Raw genomic sequence first — 18,662 nt, 5'->3', positions numbered from 1 at the left:
TGCTCAGTAATTTTATTGAATGTTCAGAACTTGTATCGGATGGATAGATGGATATATTTTGTGATGCAAATGCACAAAATCATGCAATTTTGATTCACACATAAAGGATTGACAATGCAAAGTATCCTCACTGTGCAAACGTGGTTCTCCATTTCTAGATGCAGTGTTAGCTTGTGAAATGATTTTGTGTTTTTATTTCTCTGTTATTATCAGACAGTGTGTGTTTCTGGGTGAAATTTTAGGCTTGAGTTGTTACATTTGCTATGGCCAGCTATCAGCTTGGCAGGTGTGAGGCCATTGTTTATCAGTTTATAGGCATGGTTTTTGCATACCACCATGATGGAACAATGAGTCACATGATGATATCATGGGAATAGCACATCCAATATGATAAAAATAGCTGCCAAGCTTGAATTTACTGAAAGGGTGTGCATATTGTAACCTAATGCTGCTTATTAATGAGTGTGCATCATAGTCTGAGCATGTAATGTTTTAGTTTTAAGCCTTTTTTTAGAGTGTGAGGTAAATGATAGTATAATCATATATTTTGAACACACAAGGTGGTCAGACATTTTGCTGTGATTGTTTGTATATTAATATACACCTGTATTTTATAGGTTACACATTTGTGCCAGTGAATGTGCCTACTTACTAGGGATGGGTGTTGTTTAGGTTTTATCCGATACCGGTGCCAAACCGGTACTTTTGAAACGGTGCCGGTGCTTAAAGAATGGAGAACACAAAATTGGTCCAAAAACCTCTCATGTTCAGCTGTTTTTTTTGTAAAAAGATAACAATATTAGCCTTTTCTGTAGCTATGGGGCATATATGGTATCACTCTTGGCTGGAAGCAGTGCTTAAACAATGGAAAAAAACACAAACTTTATCCAAAAACTTCTCATGTTTAACTGTTTTCCACTTTTTCTTTGGTCATTTTAGCCTTTTTGGCCAGGGTGAAGGGAGTATCTGCCATCAAACAAGAAGACAGCCGCATGTAGCTATGATGATGTTTGCTAGTTCACCTTACATGCATTAATGTAATAACGTGGTTAGCCTACTCAACGTAAATTACACACGAACAACATTAAGCTACTCACGCAGAGAAGAACGGCTGCTGCTGCCATCATCATCCGTCATCATTTCTGCTACACTGGCAGGGCTAGGGGCCAGGACTCTAATCTTCGGGTTTTTGGGGGCTGTTGCTAACTCCAGGTCCGATAACTGGCAACCCACCCGCAGTAGATGTGCACAGTGTGAGGTCTTGCAGCAAGCTATCAAATACGGCGCATTTCTCGGCTTTTAAAAAAACGCTACGCGTCGCCAGGTGTTCCGTCGGATTTGAGGTGTTACCTCCTTTGACAGTATCACAGTATCAGCTTAAAGCACTTGTTGCAGGCTGCTGAGTTTGCATATTTTGCTGTGAAGTACAGCCAGACTTTTGACCGCTTCGCCTTGTGCATTTTTAATCTGTAGCTCTGCTCTAAAAGAACATATGTACCTGGACCCGCCTACTATCCTCGGAAACGTAAAATGATTGGCTAGAATCTAAAGTGTATCATAGCTCAGGAAAAAGAAGCACCGAAATAAAGCACCGAAATGTGCGCTGCTTTTCGGTCTGGTTATGCCATGATGGCACCGGATACCGGTACCCATCCCTACTACTTACTTAAAAAGTATTTTGGAATATTAAAAACATGTAGGGTGAAGGGACTGATGTCTGAAAACAGCATCATTCAAGAGCAAGAAAACAAACAGTGGTCAGATGGATATACTGCTAAGCAAAATGATTTTATAAGCAGCCCATTGTGACCTTAAAGTCAGAGTTGCGTCATGAAAGAGGCTTTCTTCTTACCTGGCTAAATCCCCATGATTACCTATTCTGAACGTGGTCGGGAGCAGGTTGTGTTGTCTTTTACACTGGTGGAATTTCAGCTACAGGACACACTCCCAAGAATATCTGTTTAATCAATAAAATTAATTTCACTGTGATCTGCTGACAAACTAAAGCCATTTCTAATCTATATTTTCTTAGTGTTGAGGTTGAATCTTTCCAGCTCTAAAATCCCTAGATTATAAATTTTCTGTAGCATCCGTGAGACTGTTCTGCTTTTGGTGTGCCACCCAAATATTTTTAGTGCCCCCCCCATATGAAAAACTACTGCTTTAATCACCAATTTATCATCATTATGTAGTGGTTAACATATTTTCTTGGCAAACAAAAGGCCGCCTGTTCAATTCCAGCTGAAAACACAAATCCCCTCAAGGTTCCATCAGGAAGCGCATCCAGCGTAAAACCGCTAAATCAAACATGTGCAGATACCAGCTGTGGTGACCCCTTGTGGCAAGGGAGCAACCTGTACTATCCATATCTGATAACATTTCTTGAGTAGGCAACACTCACAGGGATCATTTTTTTGAAATTGAATTGAACTAATATGATCCATCAAACACACGCACAGAGCTTGAAGCAGAAAACCTGGCTTAACAGAGAAAGTTGATAGCCACCATTGTGACACCTGTTACCTCCAACTGGGGTTTAGGCTTTTGAATATAAAAATTCATAATGTTTCAGTCACTGTACATGCTGTATTTCTCAAACAAGCATTCTTTTGTATAAAAGAGCAGATGCTTCTGTGCATCTGTTGGAGTTCACCAAAGCTTTTTGTAGCTTAATTTATCTCCTACAGTGGCCATTTCAATAGATAAGTAGGAGTGTTTCATATAAGAAGTTATTCAACACTGAAGACATTGTTGCAAGTCAAGTTGTTGTATTACCTCAACATTAATCCTTATTGACTCACTTGTGTATTCCATCTTAATAAAAAATTAGTTTCAGGTGGTAGCATGTAGTTAAATTAGGACACAATGTTTGAGTCAGATTTCAACCAGTGGCATCAGACTCACCGATCCAGCCAGATGCCTGCTCTCTGTGAACGGATGTGGGCCCACAGACGTCATGAGAATAAGAAGGAAAGAAGCCTTTCATGAACAGATCAGCTGGTCACCTTTCTGTCTTTTCCTTTTGCTTTGCTTTGTCACACCTCCATCAAGGACTGTTTTATCATCTCCCTGCATTCTGACGGGAACGCTGAAGGCCTTCTGGAATTAAGGCTACGGATAGATTTGAAAACGGCATTTTCGTCTGAAAACGCTCCGCGTTCACAGTAGCGTTTTCAGTCGTTTTCACAGAGTTGTGCGTCCACGTTGAAACGGCCAAAAACGCTTATGTTCCAGTACTGTGCATTCATGAAGCGCAAGAAGATTTGACCTGCCTCATTTCTGTCTGCCGCTTATTTACTTTCCAGCTCTTTGAAACGTCACGGCAGAATGTTGAGGAAAACCACCGAGTTTTTTAAATGGACTAACAATGAGGTGGAGTTGTTGCTGCGAGTAACACAAAAGTACAAAGTTTCAAAAGCGAGTGAGAGTTAAAGAATTTGAAGAAAAGCTATCTGGAGCATGTACAGACTGATATCTTTAGTAGGGCTGTCAAAATTCAGAGAAAACAAAACAACTGCTGTATAATGCCCTCCGCTATCTTAGTGTAATTGGTCACATGACTGCGTCACATGACTGCATCACATGCCTAAAATGCGTCATCATTTTAGAAAGTCTGCGTTTTTGCTCTCCACACTGTGACGTGAAAGCACTGTTTCCAAATGTATGCATTTTCGAGAGCGTTTTTCAAAATGCTGCGTTTTCCATCAGCGAAACCGCCGTCTCAGTGTGGACGGGAGGCCAAAATGGAGAGAAAACGATGTGTCTTCAAACGAAAACGCATTAGTGTGGACGTAGCCTAAGTCAGAGTTCCAGCATCCGTTGGCCCTTGTCAGGAATTCCCATGAAAGAAGAGAAACAGAGACACACACAGCATAAAGCTGGCAGCTGCTGACAGCTGTATAAGCAGAGAGTGGCTCAATGCTTCATCAGTGTGGCATAATGAAGGATGTCTGAAGGGCTGATGATTATGTTGTTGTGTTGGAGGATAAAAAGCCTGAATGCAACAGCTTCCCTTGCTCTCACTTTTATGGTGCTGTTTTTGCTGAAGCAAATCTTTTAAAAGCTGATTGTAGTCTGAGCCATACAACACCGGGCACTCTCAGACCACAGGAAATGTCTCGTGGTTCTACAGCAACTGTTGCTGGAAACACCCCCATTTATCTGTGTCGGAGGACCATCATAGTTCTTACAACTCTGTTTTTGGAGCTCCTATTAAACAGTAGAGATAGCTGTAATGTGATTTGTCCAGACATAAGCATGGGTTGACCGGTCGAACACATAAAAGCAGGACTGACATTTGAAAAAATGGTCATGGTGACATTCGCCCCAGTGGAAAAAAAGCAGAAACATGAACTGACAGTAAATCAAAACTTCTGGTTGGAGAAGTTTCCATCAAAAATGTGATTCATTCTCTGTCTTTCTGCTATTAATTGCATTATTTCTCCCTCTATTAAAGTAGTATTCCAACTTTTTTTTACTTATGCTTGAAGTGTTTAAGATTTAGAAGTGGAGATATAGGTGATTAACACTTTATCCCCAGTATATTATTCTAAACTTACCATCGGCTATAAACAAATGATCAGAATATTATGTTCCATAAATATTTATTCATGACGTTAAACTCCAAAGAAATGAATTGCAGACGGATATTTCTCCTTAAGATCTTAAAAAAAAAACGTTAAAAAAACAAATAGCAAGGCCCAAACACTCAAGATTATTTTTATTGTTAATTGGTGTTCTATATGGTGCCTCGTTAACATGGTCAACCACACAGTTGGGGAGAGAGCACTTTGAGAGACAGATAAAAGCAAAGCACATTTGAATTTCAAAGCAAATTTAGCCAAAACACCAGGACAGACAACCTTCACTTCCAAGCATCCAGCCTTCAGATCGCAAAGTGGGGTTCATTAACGCATTCCTGCACATGTGGGATGGCTCGGCTCATCTCAACACTGACAGGAACAAGAACGTGGAGATAAGACCTGGAACTGAATGTACATCAAGGTGGAGAGAGACAGAGAGACACAATCTTAAGAGTGGGAGTGAGAGCACGAAAGAGGGGAGGGGAGGGGGGGGGGGGAGGGCTTTTACCTTGTGCGTTTCTTTTAGTGTACAGACTCGACTGTCAAACACCAAAAAGATGAACTGCTACTTTGAGGGGAGAAGGGGAGCCGTGTTGTCAAATGAGTGTCGTAAGTGGAAAAGGGGAGGGGGTAGTGTTTACATGGACTTTGGTGAAAGAGCTTTTCTGGTAGACCTTGTTTGACATGGCCAGGATAACTAATGAATATGCGCGCTCTTTCTCTTACTGTTCCTCTCTGTCTATCTTAGTCCACATCGCTTCTCTTCATCTTGCTCTCTCATGCACAGCATCACTTCTGTCATTGTTTTTGTCTTCTGTAAATATATTTAGTTTTTCATTCTTTCACCTTTTTAAAGAAACACGCTGCATAAAATGACATTTGCTGAAAAGATGCATTCAGCTTTTGGGTTTTTTATTTGGTTTTTTTCAAGGACCGAGTGGGGGGTATGGACATGGTTGTTAATTGAGTGTTGACAATGGCCTTATGTGAGGTTAGTGGTAGTTGGTAAGATTTTAGCATCACCATTGGTCACTAATTGAGACCAAACCGTGCATGCTGAAATGTATTTACATTTTCATTAGGGAACAACCACCAGGATCTCTGATGAGAGGCCGGCAAATGAGCTGATTGATAGACGTTCAGCACATTTTTCTCACCAGCCACAATCAGTTAACGTCCAGTTTTACACAAAAATAAATAAATGACTTGAATGTCTTAAATTCACTCAAGGCTATGTTTTTCTTTTCCATGAAGATAAGATTGTAGAGTGAGAGCTTTGCACTTTGTCAACCAACTGCATTTTTCACCTTGGTCACTCTTCCTCCTTATAAACAGATGGCACAGGCTTATAGAGAAATGACTCAATACCCCAGGATCTCTGTAAAGATAAAAGGCATTTTTTTTGTAAGAGGTGGAAAACTAAGACCAAAAAAGTGTCACAGTGTACCAGTGTTACAGTTCGAGGATAATGTAGTTCCTTTCCTTTTTATACAGTCACAAAAAGTTCAAGAACATTAAGTTGGCCACCTGGCTCCAGTTTTGGTGGATGAATGGCATTCTACATTTTTTTCCTTCGTTTTGCTTCTTTCCTTGTTTGTCTGCCTCCCACTGTCTTTCTCACATGCTCACGCCGACGACAGAGCAGTAGCCAAAGATCCCAGGTGCAGGATGGATGTGAAGGGCTTTGTGTTTTGTCAACAGCGCAACAGCACCTCACATGACAATCCAGTGGGCTCACGCAGGGAAGACGGGGCAAAGAAAGTGGAAGATAAGAAGAGGAAAACAACGCAGTAGGGAAAGATAGGCAGGTCATGTGGGTGAGAACCAAAAAAAAAAAAGGAAAAGAAGAAGAAGAAAGGGTTGGAGAAAAGTACACAAGCAAGTCTGAATGGAGAAACGAAGGAACGCATGTAGGAAAGAAGCAGGGAGGCGCTCGAGAAGAGATATGGCCTGAAGAAGAAAGGGGGAGTTTGAGGTCTGCAGCAAAATGAAACACAAAGAGAGTGAGCATTATGGAGTGATGGGGTGGAGGGCAGAGTGAGAGAAAGGGTGGAAAAGGCCAGTGGCCTCTGCTCTGTCCCCTCTGTGTGCTGCTAAACTGCCCACCAGTTCCCCGCAGCTCTGTCACTTCTTGTTTGCTAATCCCCCATTCTTCTCCCCCTCCTAGTCTTCCTCGCTCCCTTTCTCTCAAATTGGTCAATTGTTAATGTGACCCCTTTAAACCCCACCATCCCTCTTTTGCAGTATCATCAACATAATTATCTGTGTGTACAAGAGGGGCATTTAGAAAGGGAAGTGCTAGATGACAAATGTCTATAACTGTTTTTAAAAAAATCTGTCCCGAAATAAGAAAAGGCTGCTCATGAAAACACTATCACATTCAAACCCTGCACACACTTCCTTCTCAAGAGGCTGAAATAGGAGCAGGAGAGCAGATTCTGTATCTGCTCATAGTTTATTTCAGCGAAGAAAGAGTCATGCTTGTTTTGGACCATCTGTGCTTGCAGCTGTAAGCATCTGGTCCCAATGAGCATGCTCAGATGAATGAATATCTTAAAAGCCATGAAGGAGAGACACTTCCGTGATCCCTTTTTTCCCCTCAAGTGACAAACAGGTGCCCTTTTGAAATAGGATAACGAGGGAATACAACAGCTTCGGGAGCTGAAGCATTTGTAAGGGGACTGTGCGAGAGAGCGTGTTTCATAGCAGGTGTTTGAGCTCAAAGTTTTTTGGTTTTTTTTCCCGTATCTGGAATGTTGTCAAGTTTTTCTTGCACATTTTATCTTTATTTGCATCTTAGTAGATTTTGTTTCATTAGAGTAGGTACGATTATATTTCATTTGAGTCGGTTCACTCATGTGAACTGGATTTATGATGTGAATACTGAGTACGTAGGGTTGATATTTGTCATCTTGGCTGGGATCTATTCGCTCAGTGCTTCGCTGAGCAGATATTAAGCTTCTCCCGCAGGGGAGATTAAAAAGCTACAGGTGCACTGAAGGTTCATGAAATGCTCCATGAACAGCAGAGTCCGAGTCACAGAACAAAACCACTTGCAAAATGTTACTAATGTAACGAACATATCGGAGAACTAAATTAATACAACGGAAAAGCAAGAGACGTCTGAAAGCAAAGGAAGCAGATAATTATTTTCATAGTTTTGTCAGACACTGAAAAAACAAGAACAGTCAATACAGCAACTCCCATGAAACAGTTTTATCAACATATATTACAAAGCAGCTTATTCGTCACAGCCTACTGTACATGAACAGATGTAAGGACTTGTGTTGGGACATGAGGTAGTCGTAATTCTGACTTAGAAATGCCATCTGAATACAAATTTTGTAACTGTTTGGGTATCTGTTGTAGTCCTATTAGTGACTATGTTAAAGCCTGTGGATTTTACATATTCCACAATTGCAGTACAATTTGTTTCCCACTTCAGCAGACTATTCAACCTCCAAGTCTGGCTATGCTACTGCAAATACTTGTTGTGTTATTTAATAGCACATGTCCAAATTCTGCAAGCCTACTCTCTAGCAATGTTCTCTTTCTGAAAGTTGAGATGTGGATCTTCATCATTTTGTTTTTCTCCCATTTAATTTTTTGTAATTTTCTTCTTTTCTCTGTTGTATAGGCAACATATTGGACAGTATGCTGCTAAAAGCATCCAGTAAGGAGGCAGCAGAGAGTGGGAAGGAGACTTTTGGCAGCACAGCTCCTGCTTCCTCCTCCCAAAGACTACTGTGGTGTCACTGTTATCACCACTGCCCAGAAGATTCAACCAATAACACATGCAGGTAAAGAGAAACACCAACAAAAGCAAGTATTTATTTCATAACATGTCATGTTTCTGGTCGCCTTACCTACTGTCGCTAAATCTGCCTCTGCAGGACGGATGGCTACTGTTTTACAATGGTGGAGGATGAGGGAGGGGTGCCGGTCCAGACGGCAGGTTGCCTTGGGCTGGTCGGATCTGAATTTCAGTGCAGAGTAAGTTGATGAAAGTAACATTATAATCCACATAATTTCTTCCTCTTGCTGCCATTTTCTTTTCATCATCTGGCACAAATCCTTCCAAAATTAATTTAGGTGGTAAGCATTACAAGAGGTTAAGTTAATAAAGCAGGAAATTGTAACCTAACTGTAGATGCTAGCCAAGTACCTCACATGACTTTTCCGTCTTTCAGGACGCGGGGAACTCACGTCAAAGGCGGTCACTAGAATGCTGTACAGATGAAGATTACTGTAACAAAAATCTGCATCCTACGCTGCCACCACTCAAACCTCCTCGTGAGTTAATTTATCCAATTTCTGCTTTTTCCCTCGTTGCAGATGAAATGCACAAAAACACCAGTAGTTCTCCAGTTTGGCAGCGGCAGTTACAATGATAGATACAAGATCCTGAACTGTGGCTGATGGTGTGACAAGACACGAGATAAAAGACAGAGACATGACATTTTCATTGAGTCAAAGGAGGCTCAAGTGAAGGAGACGGTGTCAAACCGTCCTGGCGTGTCAAGAGCAAACTGGTGTCTCATCGTGTTCAGAATTAGACTGCCTGTGTGTGTGTGTGTGTGTGTGTGTGTGTGTGTGTGTGTGTGTGTGTGTGTGTGTGTGTGTGTGTGTGTGTGTGTGTGTGTGTGTGTGTGTGTGTGTGTGTGTGTGTGTGTGTGTGTGTGTGTGAGAGAGAGAGGGAGAGAGAGCCTTTCTGTGTGTTTGAGAGAAAGTAAGCCTAGATTCCCAGGGAAATCACAGGCCCCAGCAGACACAATCAATCTGAAACCCTATCATAGGGGATCAGGAGGGGAATTCATCGACTTGGTCGAGGGCTTCCTCTCGCTGTTGACTGGGGCCTTGAGGGAAGAAAGTGTGTGCCAGAAGAAAATGAAAAATTGATGAGTGAAATATGATTTGTACACAGTTTACTGTACTTTAGTCCTTTTTGTTTCCTTTACATGAGGCACTTTGGAAATTTCAAATTCTTTGTTTTTTCCTGTGTTTTAATGTGACGTTTCTGGAGTATAAAGAGAGTTATTGCATTTTGACATGCAAGAATTTTTTGCATTTAACTTAGATGAGGAATTTGATAAATGACTTTTCATGACTTTAAACATTTCTGATGCTTTTTTCAATGTCTCTTTCATCCTCCCCCTCTAGTCTACGTAGATGGGAAGATCCACCATGTGGCCTTGTTGATTTCAGTCACTGTATGCACCCTTATATTGGCTGTCATTATTATTTTCTGCTACATCAGGTAATTACATCTTACAATGAAACAGTAAAACAAACTTCATTAGGGTTTATTGAAACCTCTCTTTAGTGAATAATTAAAACTGACATATTGTGATATTTTACAGGTATAAACGACAGGAGTCTCGTCCTCGCTACAGCATTGGTCTAGAACAGGATGAGACATACATCCCCCCTGGAGAATCTCTGAAAGACTTGATAGAGCAATCACAAAGCTCTGGCTCAGGCTCAGGGCTCCCTCTATTGGTGAGACACACTCACTACATCTAAGTGACAGTTAAATCAAAAAGATGCTTCATGGACGTGAACATCCTGGTACTTTGGTCCAAATTCATTTTGTTTTTTTCTAACATCAGGGTGTGTAATAGTTGTACATTTGATACTTATATGCCCATCATGATATCAAATTTTGGCATTATTGCAATGTTTTTAGAAAATGCATTTATTGGGTGTTTGACCTTTTTGGCAAATGTGTCGACAGTCTGCAAATAATGTGTGCATCATTGACAGAATATCGGTATTTAATTTCTGTGTGTAATTAATACACTGTTATAGCTACAAGTTACAAGTATTTGTTTTGGGGGACTTCTTTTAATCTTGGGTAAACCTTGAGAAATGTGCCAAGACACAATAAAACAGTACCATTCCTGATTTTACTTCATAGCTCCCACATCTGACGTTCACTTAACCTTAAACTGGAGTTTTAATTCTGAAGAAATATGACAGATGTGGTGAAACACATGGGTCAGATTTTATCTAAGCATTTCCTTCTTTTTTTTTTTGCTTCTCCTCAGGTCCAGAGAACGATAGCCAAGCAGATTCAGATGGTGAAGCAGATAGGCAAGGGGAGATACGGAGAGGTGTGGATGGGCAGGTGGAGGGGAGAAAAGGTAGCTGTTAAAGTTTTCTTCACCACTGAGGAAGCGAGTTGGTTCAGAGAGACTGAAATCTACCAGACTGTCTTAATGAGACATGAGAACATACTGGGTGAGTCTGTTTGTCTAGTACTTACTACCTTGTCTCTGCACCTATGTGAGAATTTCTTTGTTTCTCAGTGCTTTGTGTTGCTCTTTGACTTCAGCTAAATCAAAAAAGGTGCCGAGAAAGGAGATGTAAAGGGGCAAATTTAAAAAAAAAAAATTGTATAAGTAATATAATAGCACCATACTAACCAGTCCTAAGTCAAACTGTCAGCTATTGAAAGCATGTCGTTGTTGGTGGTCCAGTGTGTTTTTGATGCTACATCACACTGCACACTGTGCGAGCCTTCTCTGTATTGCACCATTAACTTTGTCTTTATAAGTATTTGTTATCCTGAAATATGATATCATAAAATAGCAGATATTAGTGAAAAACTGCCCAAACTCACTGAAAGATCGGTTTTCTGCACAGCTTCCCACATATTGTCAATGCACAAACGACAGTCAGTGAAGAAGAAAAGAACCAAAAAACCCACAGTATATATGTCAGAAATTGTTCTGTACTCCCATGAAATTCAACAATGGGGGAAACTGCTGAATGTTAAGGTCCATCTTTCTTTGTGTTCCATACATCCCCCCCGTTCACAGGTTTTATAGCTGCAGATATTAAAGGAACTGGCTCTTGGACCCAACTCTACTTAATAACTGACTACCATGAAAATGGATCATTGTATGACTACCTCAAATCGACCACTCTAGACAATAAAGCTATGCTGCGACTGGCCTACTCCTCTGTGTCAGGACTCTGTCACCTCCACACAGAGATCTTTGGCACCCAGGGCAAACCTGCCATTGCTCACAGGGATCTGAAGAGTAAGAACATACTTGTGAAAAGAAATGGGACCTGCTGTATAGCTGACCTAGGACTGGCTGTCAAGTTTATCAGGTGAATTTCTCATGAATGTGTTCTATTTAGGATGAATGATGAGAAATATTGGAATTCATGTATTTAAAGTAATTTTTGTCCTTATTACTTTGATGTCTGACTCTTTAGTGACACAAATGAAGTAGATATTCCCCCCAATACAAGAGTCGGTACAAAGCGCTACATGCCTCCAGAGGTTCTGGAAGAGACTTTGAACAGAAGTCACTTTCAGTCTTACATCATGGCTGACATGTACAGTTTTGGGCTCATTCTCTGGGAGATTGCACGTCGCTGCATCTCAGGAGGTAAATGGAGTGAATAAATAGTTGCAGCACCTTCTAAAAGCTAAACGGCGTCAGAGAGGAATGTGACTCTTCTGTAACGTGTTTATTGTAGGAATCCTTGAAGAGTACCAGTTACCGTACCATGAGCTGGTTCCAACAGACCCTTCATATGAAGACATGAGAGAGGTGGTCTGCATCAAGAAGCTACGACCATCCTTTCCTAATCGATGGACCAGCGATGAGGTAAAACATGGAAAAATATTCTACATTACTCTTGCAGAAACGAACAAATCGGCAATCTCTGTAACATAAGTTTGTGTTTCCTCAGTGTTTGAGACAGATGGGAAAGCTGATGACAGAATGCTGGGCCCACAATCCAGCCTGCCGCCTCACAGCCCTACGGGTCAAAAAGACACTTGCCAAAATGTCAGAATCACAGGATATCAAGCTGTGAGAAAGCACTGCCTGGTGTGTGTTTACACGCATACAAAAGGCAGGTACTAACACTGGCTCTATTCCAGGCCGTACAAGCTGGGGGGTTTTTTTTGTTTGTTTGTTTGTTTTTGGGGGGGGGAAAGGAGGGGGAACATGAAGCAGAAGATCACTTGGGGGATCCCATGATGACATACTTTGAGTTCAAATGCTGAGAAATCTGCAAAGTCCCCTCAAAAACAATCAGAACTAACTGTGCATGGTCCTCTTCTGTTCTTCAAAGAAGATGAGACAACTACATTTCCGACTAGTGTGAAGACTCTAAAGCCAGATATAGGTTCCTGTTCACATGCTCCAAAGGCCTTGGAGAAAGAGACTTGAGTTTGACTTGGCACTGTACATGCTGAGATACACAAACAGGCTACTGACCAGAGAGTGGAAGACTATATGATTGCTTTCTGTGAAAGCTACCTTACCCGTAGATGAAGGTCTGATTAAAAGAACCGAAGGGATGTGCGTCAAGGCAATCTGTTATTGCAGCATTACACCTCCTTTCTAAACACTTCCTTGGATTGAATACACTTTTGTCACTTTTAAATAGCTTTAAATTGCTCTTTGTTATGACAAGTGACACTGTGACAGAAATAAACATATTTTGAAGGTGTACACGTTTCGATTGTGGTGATACCATTTGTAGACACTGAAGAAAAGGTAAATTTGTTTTGTGAGCTAATGAGAATACCAAACGTTTTCCATGTACAACTTTAAGGTAATTTGTAAAAACAACGTAATAATAATAAATAAGTTAATATGTATAAATAAATCTAGATTGGGGCTCTAATGACCTCTGTGTTTCTTTAGGCTTCTTTGGGACATGTATTAAAAATAAAACCTGCCTCGGAAGAGGCGGCGTTTCACCAGTGGAATGGTTAAAGCAGAGCAGTGCCCCCCATAGCCACTGTAGAGCAAGTACAGGAAGGAAGGCCTATCACACAATCTGGAACTGCTTCACACAAACTGTAAGGTGAAGTTTTGCTTGATTATCTAGTGATCCATTATAAATGTGTGGATTTTTGTTAGTTTAGGGGTGCCAAAAGTTGCCATGTCATGGCTCATTGTTATTATTCACTAATTCCCAATGACTGTGGCTCCCGTAACAAAAAGATGGAGTGTATTTAAAGCAGTGGGTTTAGCAGTATGCCCTTATAGTGAAAGAGTGCACTAAGAAGTTGGCTGGTTCAAGAAAGCACCCAAGCCTCACCCAAAATATTAAATGGTAAATGGCTTGTATTTATATAGCGCTTTACTAGTCCCTAAGGACCCCAAAGCGCTTTACATATCCAGTCATCCACCCATTCACACACACATTCACACACTGGTGATGGCAAGCTACATTGTAGCCACAGCCACCCTGGGGCGCACTTAAACCACAAGAAGTTAACTTGTTGACTTTATGAAATTTTTAGTTCCTACTTACAAGCCGCCCTTATACATGTACATTAGTGTTAAACTATTTCAGTATAATAAACCAGTTCTGTTGAACGCAAATGGCACTTTGGCACTGATCAAGTCAGTTTCTATTAGGCAAGTTCCTCCATTAACTCAAACTCTCACATAGAAACATTCCACTGTTGGGAAACTTCATGATGACATATTTCTCCAGGTAAAAAGTTATCACAGTTAGGGGCCTTGTTAGATCATCCACAGTGGTGTGCTGTCACGACATCAGTGATTTCTCTGACTGGCTTATTTTATTTTATTTTTTAGCTTTTATAATTCCTCAGTTTCCATTTCCATTTCCTTCAGAGGTCACTGAATTTCAATCTTGCTCTTGTCAACAAAACGACAGCGTTTTTCTTGTGGATGGAGGTTTTGGTGTGGCAGATTTGTTGTGATATACAGTAAATGCCCTTTCTTTCCTCTTGGGTGTTGTGCCTTATTTGATCTGTATCTGCTATAGTTGTCCGTGAGAGAAAGTCGTGTTTTTATTCAGTAAAAGGTTGAACATTCCCCCCCCAATAAAGTGTTTCACTCATCCAAATGGCTGATGTTCAATTTGTGATAACTGAATGAGGTGAATACTAACAAGTCATTGCCTCTTACTGTTAAGACACGCGCTCCATATTTTCTTTGTTGGAAAAAAAAAAAGAAAAAAGCAGCATGCCTCATTACAACCCACTGGTGCTGCTGAGCACACAGCATGTTAAATAGTGACACCATAAGGATTTTCCGTTTCAATTTCCTCCCCTTCAGGCTTCTTTATCCCACAAATTATTGAGTCTGGAGCATGTAAATGTGAATTTCACAGAAATCATAAGAAAAATAAGTATCGGAAATGAAAAATATCTTTTTTCATGCGCTACAAATCGGATTTCTGACCAAGTTGGGATATTACACGCAAGTAAAAGTTGTGTTGAAATAAGCCACCAAATGCAGCACAGGTTTTCAGCATTGCTTATAAATATAATTTATTAATTGTCTTAAAAATTCTTTCTTACACTTTGTACAGAGAACAATTAGAGGAGATAGAGAGGCAAGCATTCAGCAAGATTGAGCAAGACTCATGAAGCGTGCCAGAACTAGCTAAAATGGACCAACACTATCCCACACTAATCAAATCAAATCACTCCCGATAGTAAAACCAGGAGTGCACGTACAAGGACAGCTCTACATAAAGACTTCTATCATGATAACCAATGCCAAGTTTGCATAGTAGACACTGCTTTTACAAAAAGGAACAAAAGAAAAACTTAAATTAAAAAAAATCAAACATACAAACTATTAACTGTACTGCTTTTTCATTTTCAGAAATTTGCCAAATATAGCTGACAGTACACAACTGTACACACTGGAAATAGAAAATATTATATTTTTTTTTTACATACTTAGATATCTTAATACTACTTTCTTCATTTTCACATCATGAAGGATCATCTCCTGGAGGCCTACACGTGCTCTCCTCATGAAAACCTCCCTTGTCTCGCTTTTGCTTTTTTAACAGAAAATCGATTCTTCTGGTAAACTGTACACTTCAAATCTGAGGTGGAGCTATGCTATTTTCTCTTTTTTTTAAACAATTCCTAATGTCGTAGTTCAAAAAAATAGATGTTGTATGACTGAATTCAGCCTTTAAAGTTGTCAGTGATGTCGATGATCAAATTGTATAAAAGAGGCATTGTCATGACCTTTGGGTTCATGTTTGTTTCAGCTGATGACTAAAATATTTTAGGCTTTTATCCTCATAAGGTTTCCCATCCCTTTTACTTCCTCACATATGACATCACCAATTACATTTGAAAACATCCACTCTGTCAGTTAACCGTACACCTTTCCTGCTGTGAGCTACGCAAAATCAAACCGCGCGTACTTTTACAGCTGGTTTTACACTGATACAAGAGGTCTGAATCTTAAAGTCGCACATATTTGAACAACTGTACAAAGAAAGGAAAATCTTTGTGAAAAATCAATATCTCAAGGTTTCCTCCTGAGCGGGCAGCTATAAGATAAAATCTCTCATGACCCAAGGTAAATACTTGACCTTTTGTACCAGTGTTAAACTTGACCTCTGCCTCCCTTTTTGTCTCCTCTACATACCTGATGTTCAGTTTCATATGGCGTCTCTCCATAATTCAAAACGGAAATACCTAACTCCAGTTTTTGAATTTTTCCCCTCTCAGGGCCAATTGTAATTATGCAAGTTGTTCTGCAAACACAAATATATTACACTTCATGTTACATAACTCCCTTTATATGATTTTTACCTGTAAATTGTAACTTTGTCATAGATACACCATGACTGGAATGTTAGCTGCTAAGTAACTGATGCAGATTCCCCTCATAAATGTCACACATATAAACACAATAAAGCTGGCAAAAAAAAGTTTATGTAAATAATAATGAACAATGAACAAAAATACGTGGTAATAAAAGCTCTTTAGAATGAACATAATGATAAGCATGTATTTACACAATCAAAATAAAATAAAAATGAAAACACTTAAAATGCTCTTATTTATCAAAGGCCACTGGATGGTGCTAGTGACCAGCAAAGTCATGGCGACGATCACAAATGAAATGCCACATGTGGCCTGATGGCAGATAACACAACTGAAGGAAACTTGAATATAATTGATTAAAATCGGTATATTAGTAGTAGATGAGCTGCATTTAATTCACTGTCATATAATTCCTGCAATCAAATCAAGTTATGTTTTCCACCCCCCCATTTTTTTATTTATTTTTTCGCTTTGTCCGTCTGTCCAGAAAGAAGCCCCAACAGTCTAAAATAGACACTTCTGGGTTGGAGGTTGTGGTCAACTGCTGGTTGTTAAGTAATAGAGAAGCAGCATTAGTGCAGATTATGTTGAGACTCTCAGTGGTTTGAGATGCACTTGTAGTTTTGAGTTTGCCGTTCCTGTTTTTCCTGTCTGGATCGTGTTTTTTTTAATGTATTTATTTATTTATTTTAAAAATGTGAAAAAGCAATGATAAAATAAAAACAAAATAAAAGTCTTAGATGCTTTACTGCAATGTACTGTGCATGATGATGAGCTTTACCTAATAATCATTATATGATTATCATACATGAAATCTTGAAATCTTACCATAAAAAAGATTATTAAAAAAAATAAGAAGTTATTCTTGCATCCTTCAGCAGCATAATTATCTTTGGACTGGCTTTTTGAATTAAAAAAAGAAGAAAAGAACATTAGAGGCATTGGAAGCAAGTCAAATTGCTTTTGTGTTCATTTTTCTCTGACCTGAAAGATTTTGATGGTATTTTTGAAAAAAGCCTTAATCTTAATCAACATCCAATTGGAACCATCTTTATGATAATAACCCAAAGGGGACAGTTGTTGTTGTCTCGGGCTTGTTTCTGGTCAGGACCCTTGATTGACAGTCACTTTGTACTCATTCTTGTATCAGGAAATGATCCACACATATGGACAGCAGAATTCATAGAGCGTTCCCTAAGAAACGATATAAAGACGACAAACTGTACTGGCAAACACGTACAGCCGAGGCTCACAAGAGAGGACTCACTTCTTTATCCCCCTCTCTCATTATCTGTTTTCTGTTCAGATGATCACCTGCCATCGCTTCCATCATTTTATGTTTATGTCCTCCCTCTCTTTTGTAATCAGTTTAGCTTCGCTCTGTGTTTGCGCCCATCTTTCTTAAGAGTCTCTAACTCACTCTCTCCGTTTCCTCACTCTACCTTCTCCCACTCTTCTGTAATCAGTTTACCTTCTTTCCCCTTATGATTCTGTTCCATTCCTACAGAGGTTTCCAAGGTCAGTACCTCTCTGCTGCTTCTTGTTCTTTGCTTCTCCTTGTTCAATATTAAAGTAACAACAAGAGAACAACCGGTGTTACTATGGACAAGCTTTTTTTTTTTTTTTTTTTTTTTTTTTTAGGCGTGTGTATGTTTTTCTGTGTTCCTGATAGATAGGTAGGGTTATCTCTCTTTCAGTCACATACGACACTGCAACATTTCGCAAATACACATACAAAGATACATAGATAGTTCCAGCACACAGCAGTTAAGGTGCCTCTCCTATCTGTTACCATGTCGGCATGATTACCATGGTATTTAATCGGTGCTCAGTCACCACAGTGGCAACTTTTCTGTTGCTAATTGGTTTGTTGCCCTCGCTGCAGGATCAACCATCGACACTTCACGCGTAATCATCTCCAGACCTCTACCATTGTCATGGTAACTGCAGTGTTTCGTCAATGTTCCGCTGTCATGGAGGCAAGGCTACTGTCGTGGCGACCCATTTCTTCCAGCACAGTGGCCAGTTCATTTAGGTCTCCATCAGGGAAATGTTGGGCCTCCCAGAGATCCAGGATTACGCCTGTTGGACTGGACTTGGTGGCAAAGTAGTTCAGGTATCTGAAATGAACATTAAGGAGTGAGGGGGTGAGTGACAAAGCATAGATAAGTCAATATTATGCAACAGACAAAGATGAATTCCGATTCCAAATTATTTTTAAAAGATTAAATTGGAATATTTGAAATTTGCTCTCTGAAAAGCATGGGCAGTGAATGACTCAGCAGTGTGACGTGAATGGCTTTATTGTCTAATCGCTAAGACAGATTTCATCCAAAACTTTAAAAGATGTGTCAGGGAGGGTTTCAAATACACTTGCTGGACACTCAGTACAGACAGTTTGACCCTCCTCATTGAGAAAGCACACATAAGATGTGGAGAAAGTAAAACAAGCCTATGTTATCTAATGTGATGTTAATGTCATTATGAAT

General features: G+C 40.0%; 2 protein-coding genes across 6 annotated transcripts in view; one reads left to right on the top strand and one right to left on the bottom strand.

Annotated features, from left to right (window-relative positions):
- Positions 1–13,183, top strand: part of bmpr1ba (bone morphogenetic protein receptor, type IBa) — a 72,624-nt gene extending 59,441 nt beyond the window's left edge. For all 4 annotated transcript variants that reach the window (XM_004547315.3, XM_004547313.3, XM_004547311.3 and 1 more), the window contains 10 exons: positions 8,221–8,383; positions 8,477–8,576; positions 8,774–8,876; positions 9,744–9,840; positions 9,944–10,082; positions 10,631–10,823; positions 11,405–11,702; positions 11,811–11,986; positions 12,078–12,208; positions 12,294–13,183. In XM_004547315.3, the coding sequence (XP_004547372.1) occupies positions 8,238–8,383; positions 8,477–8,576; positions 8,774–8,876; positions 9,744–9,840; positions 9,944–10,082; positions 10,631–10,823; positions 11,405–11,702; positions 11,811–11,986; positions 12,078–12,208; positions 12,294–12,419 (1,509 nt within the window). In that variant the 5' untranslated portion in view covers positions 8,221–8,237 and the 3' untranslated portion in view covers positions 12,420–13,183. The remainder of the gene's footprint in view (positions 1–8,220; positions 8,384–8,476; positions 8,577–8,773; positions 8,877–9,743; positions 9,841–9,943; positions 10,083–10,630; positions 10,824–11,404; positions 11,703–11,810; positions 11,987–12,077; positions 12,209–12,293) is intronic.
- A 1,656-nt stretch (positions 13,184–14,839) lies between these two features.
- The window catches only part of unc5ca (unc-5 netrin receptor Ca), a 189,927-nt gene continuing 186,104 nt past the window's right edge, over positions 14,840–18,662 (bottom strand). For both annotated transcript variants that reach the window (XM_076890908.1, XM_076890909.1), the window contains one exon: positions 14,840–18,293. In XM_076890908.1, the coding sequence (XP_076747023.1) occupies positions 18,131–18,293 (163 nt within the window). In that variant the 3' untranslated portion in view covers positions 14,840–18,130. The remainder of the gene's footprint in view (positions 18,294–18,662) is intronic.

The sequence above is a fragment of the Maylandia zebra genome, linkage group LG12 (genome assembly GCF_041146795.1).
Source record: "Maylandia zebra isolate NMK-2024a linkage group LG12, Mzebra_GT3a, whole genome shotgun sequence".
Classification (NCBI taxonomy): domain Eukaryota; kingdom Metazoa; phylum Chordata; class Actinopteri; order Cichliformes; family Cichlidae; genus Maylandia; species Maylandia zebra.
Note: the sequence above shows the minus strand (reverse complement) of the source record. Positions and strands in the feature narration are given on the sequence as shown.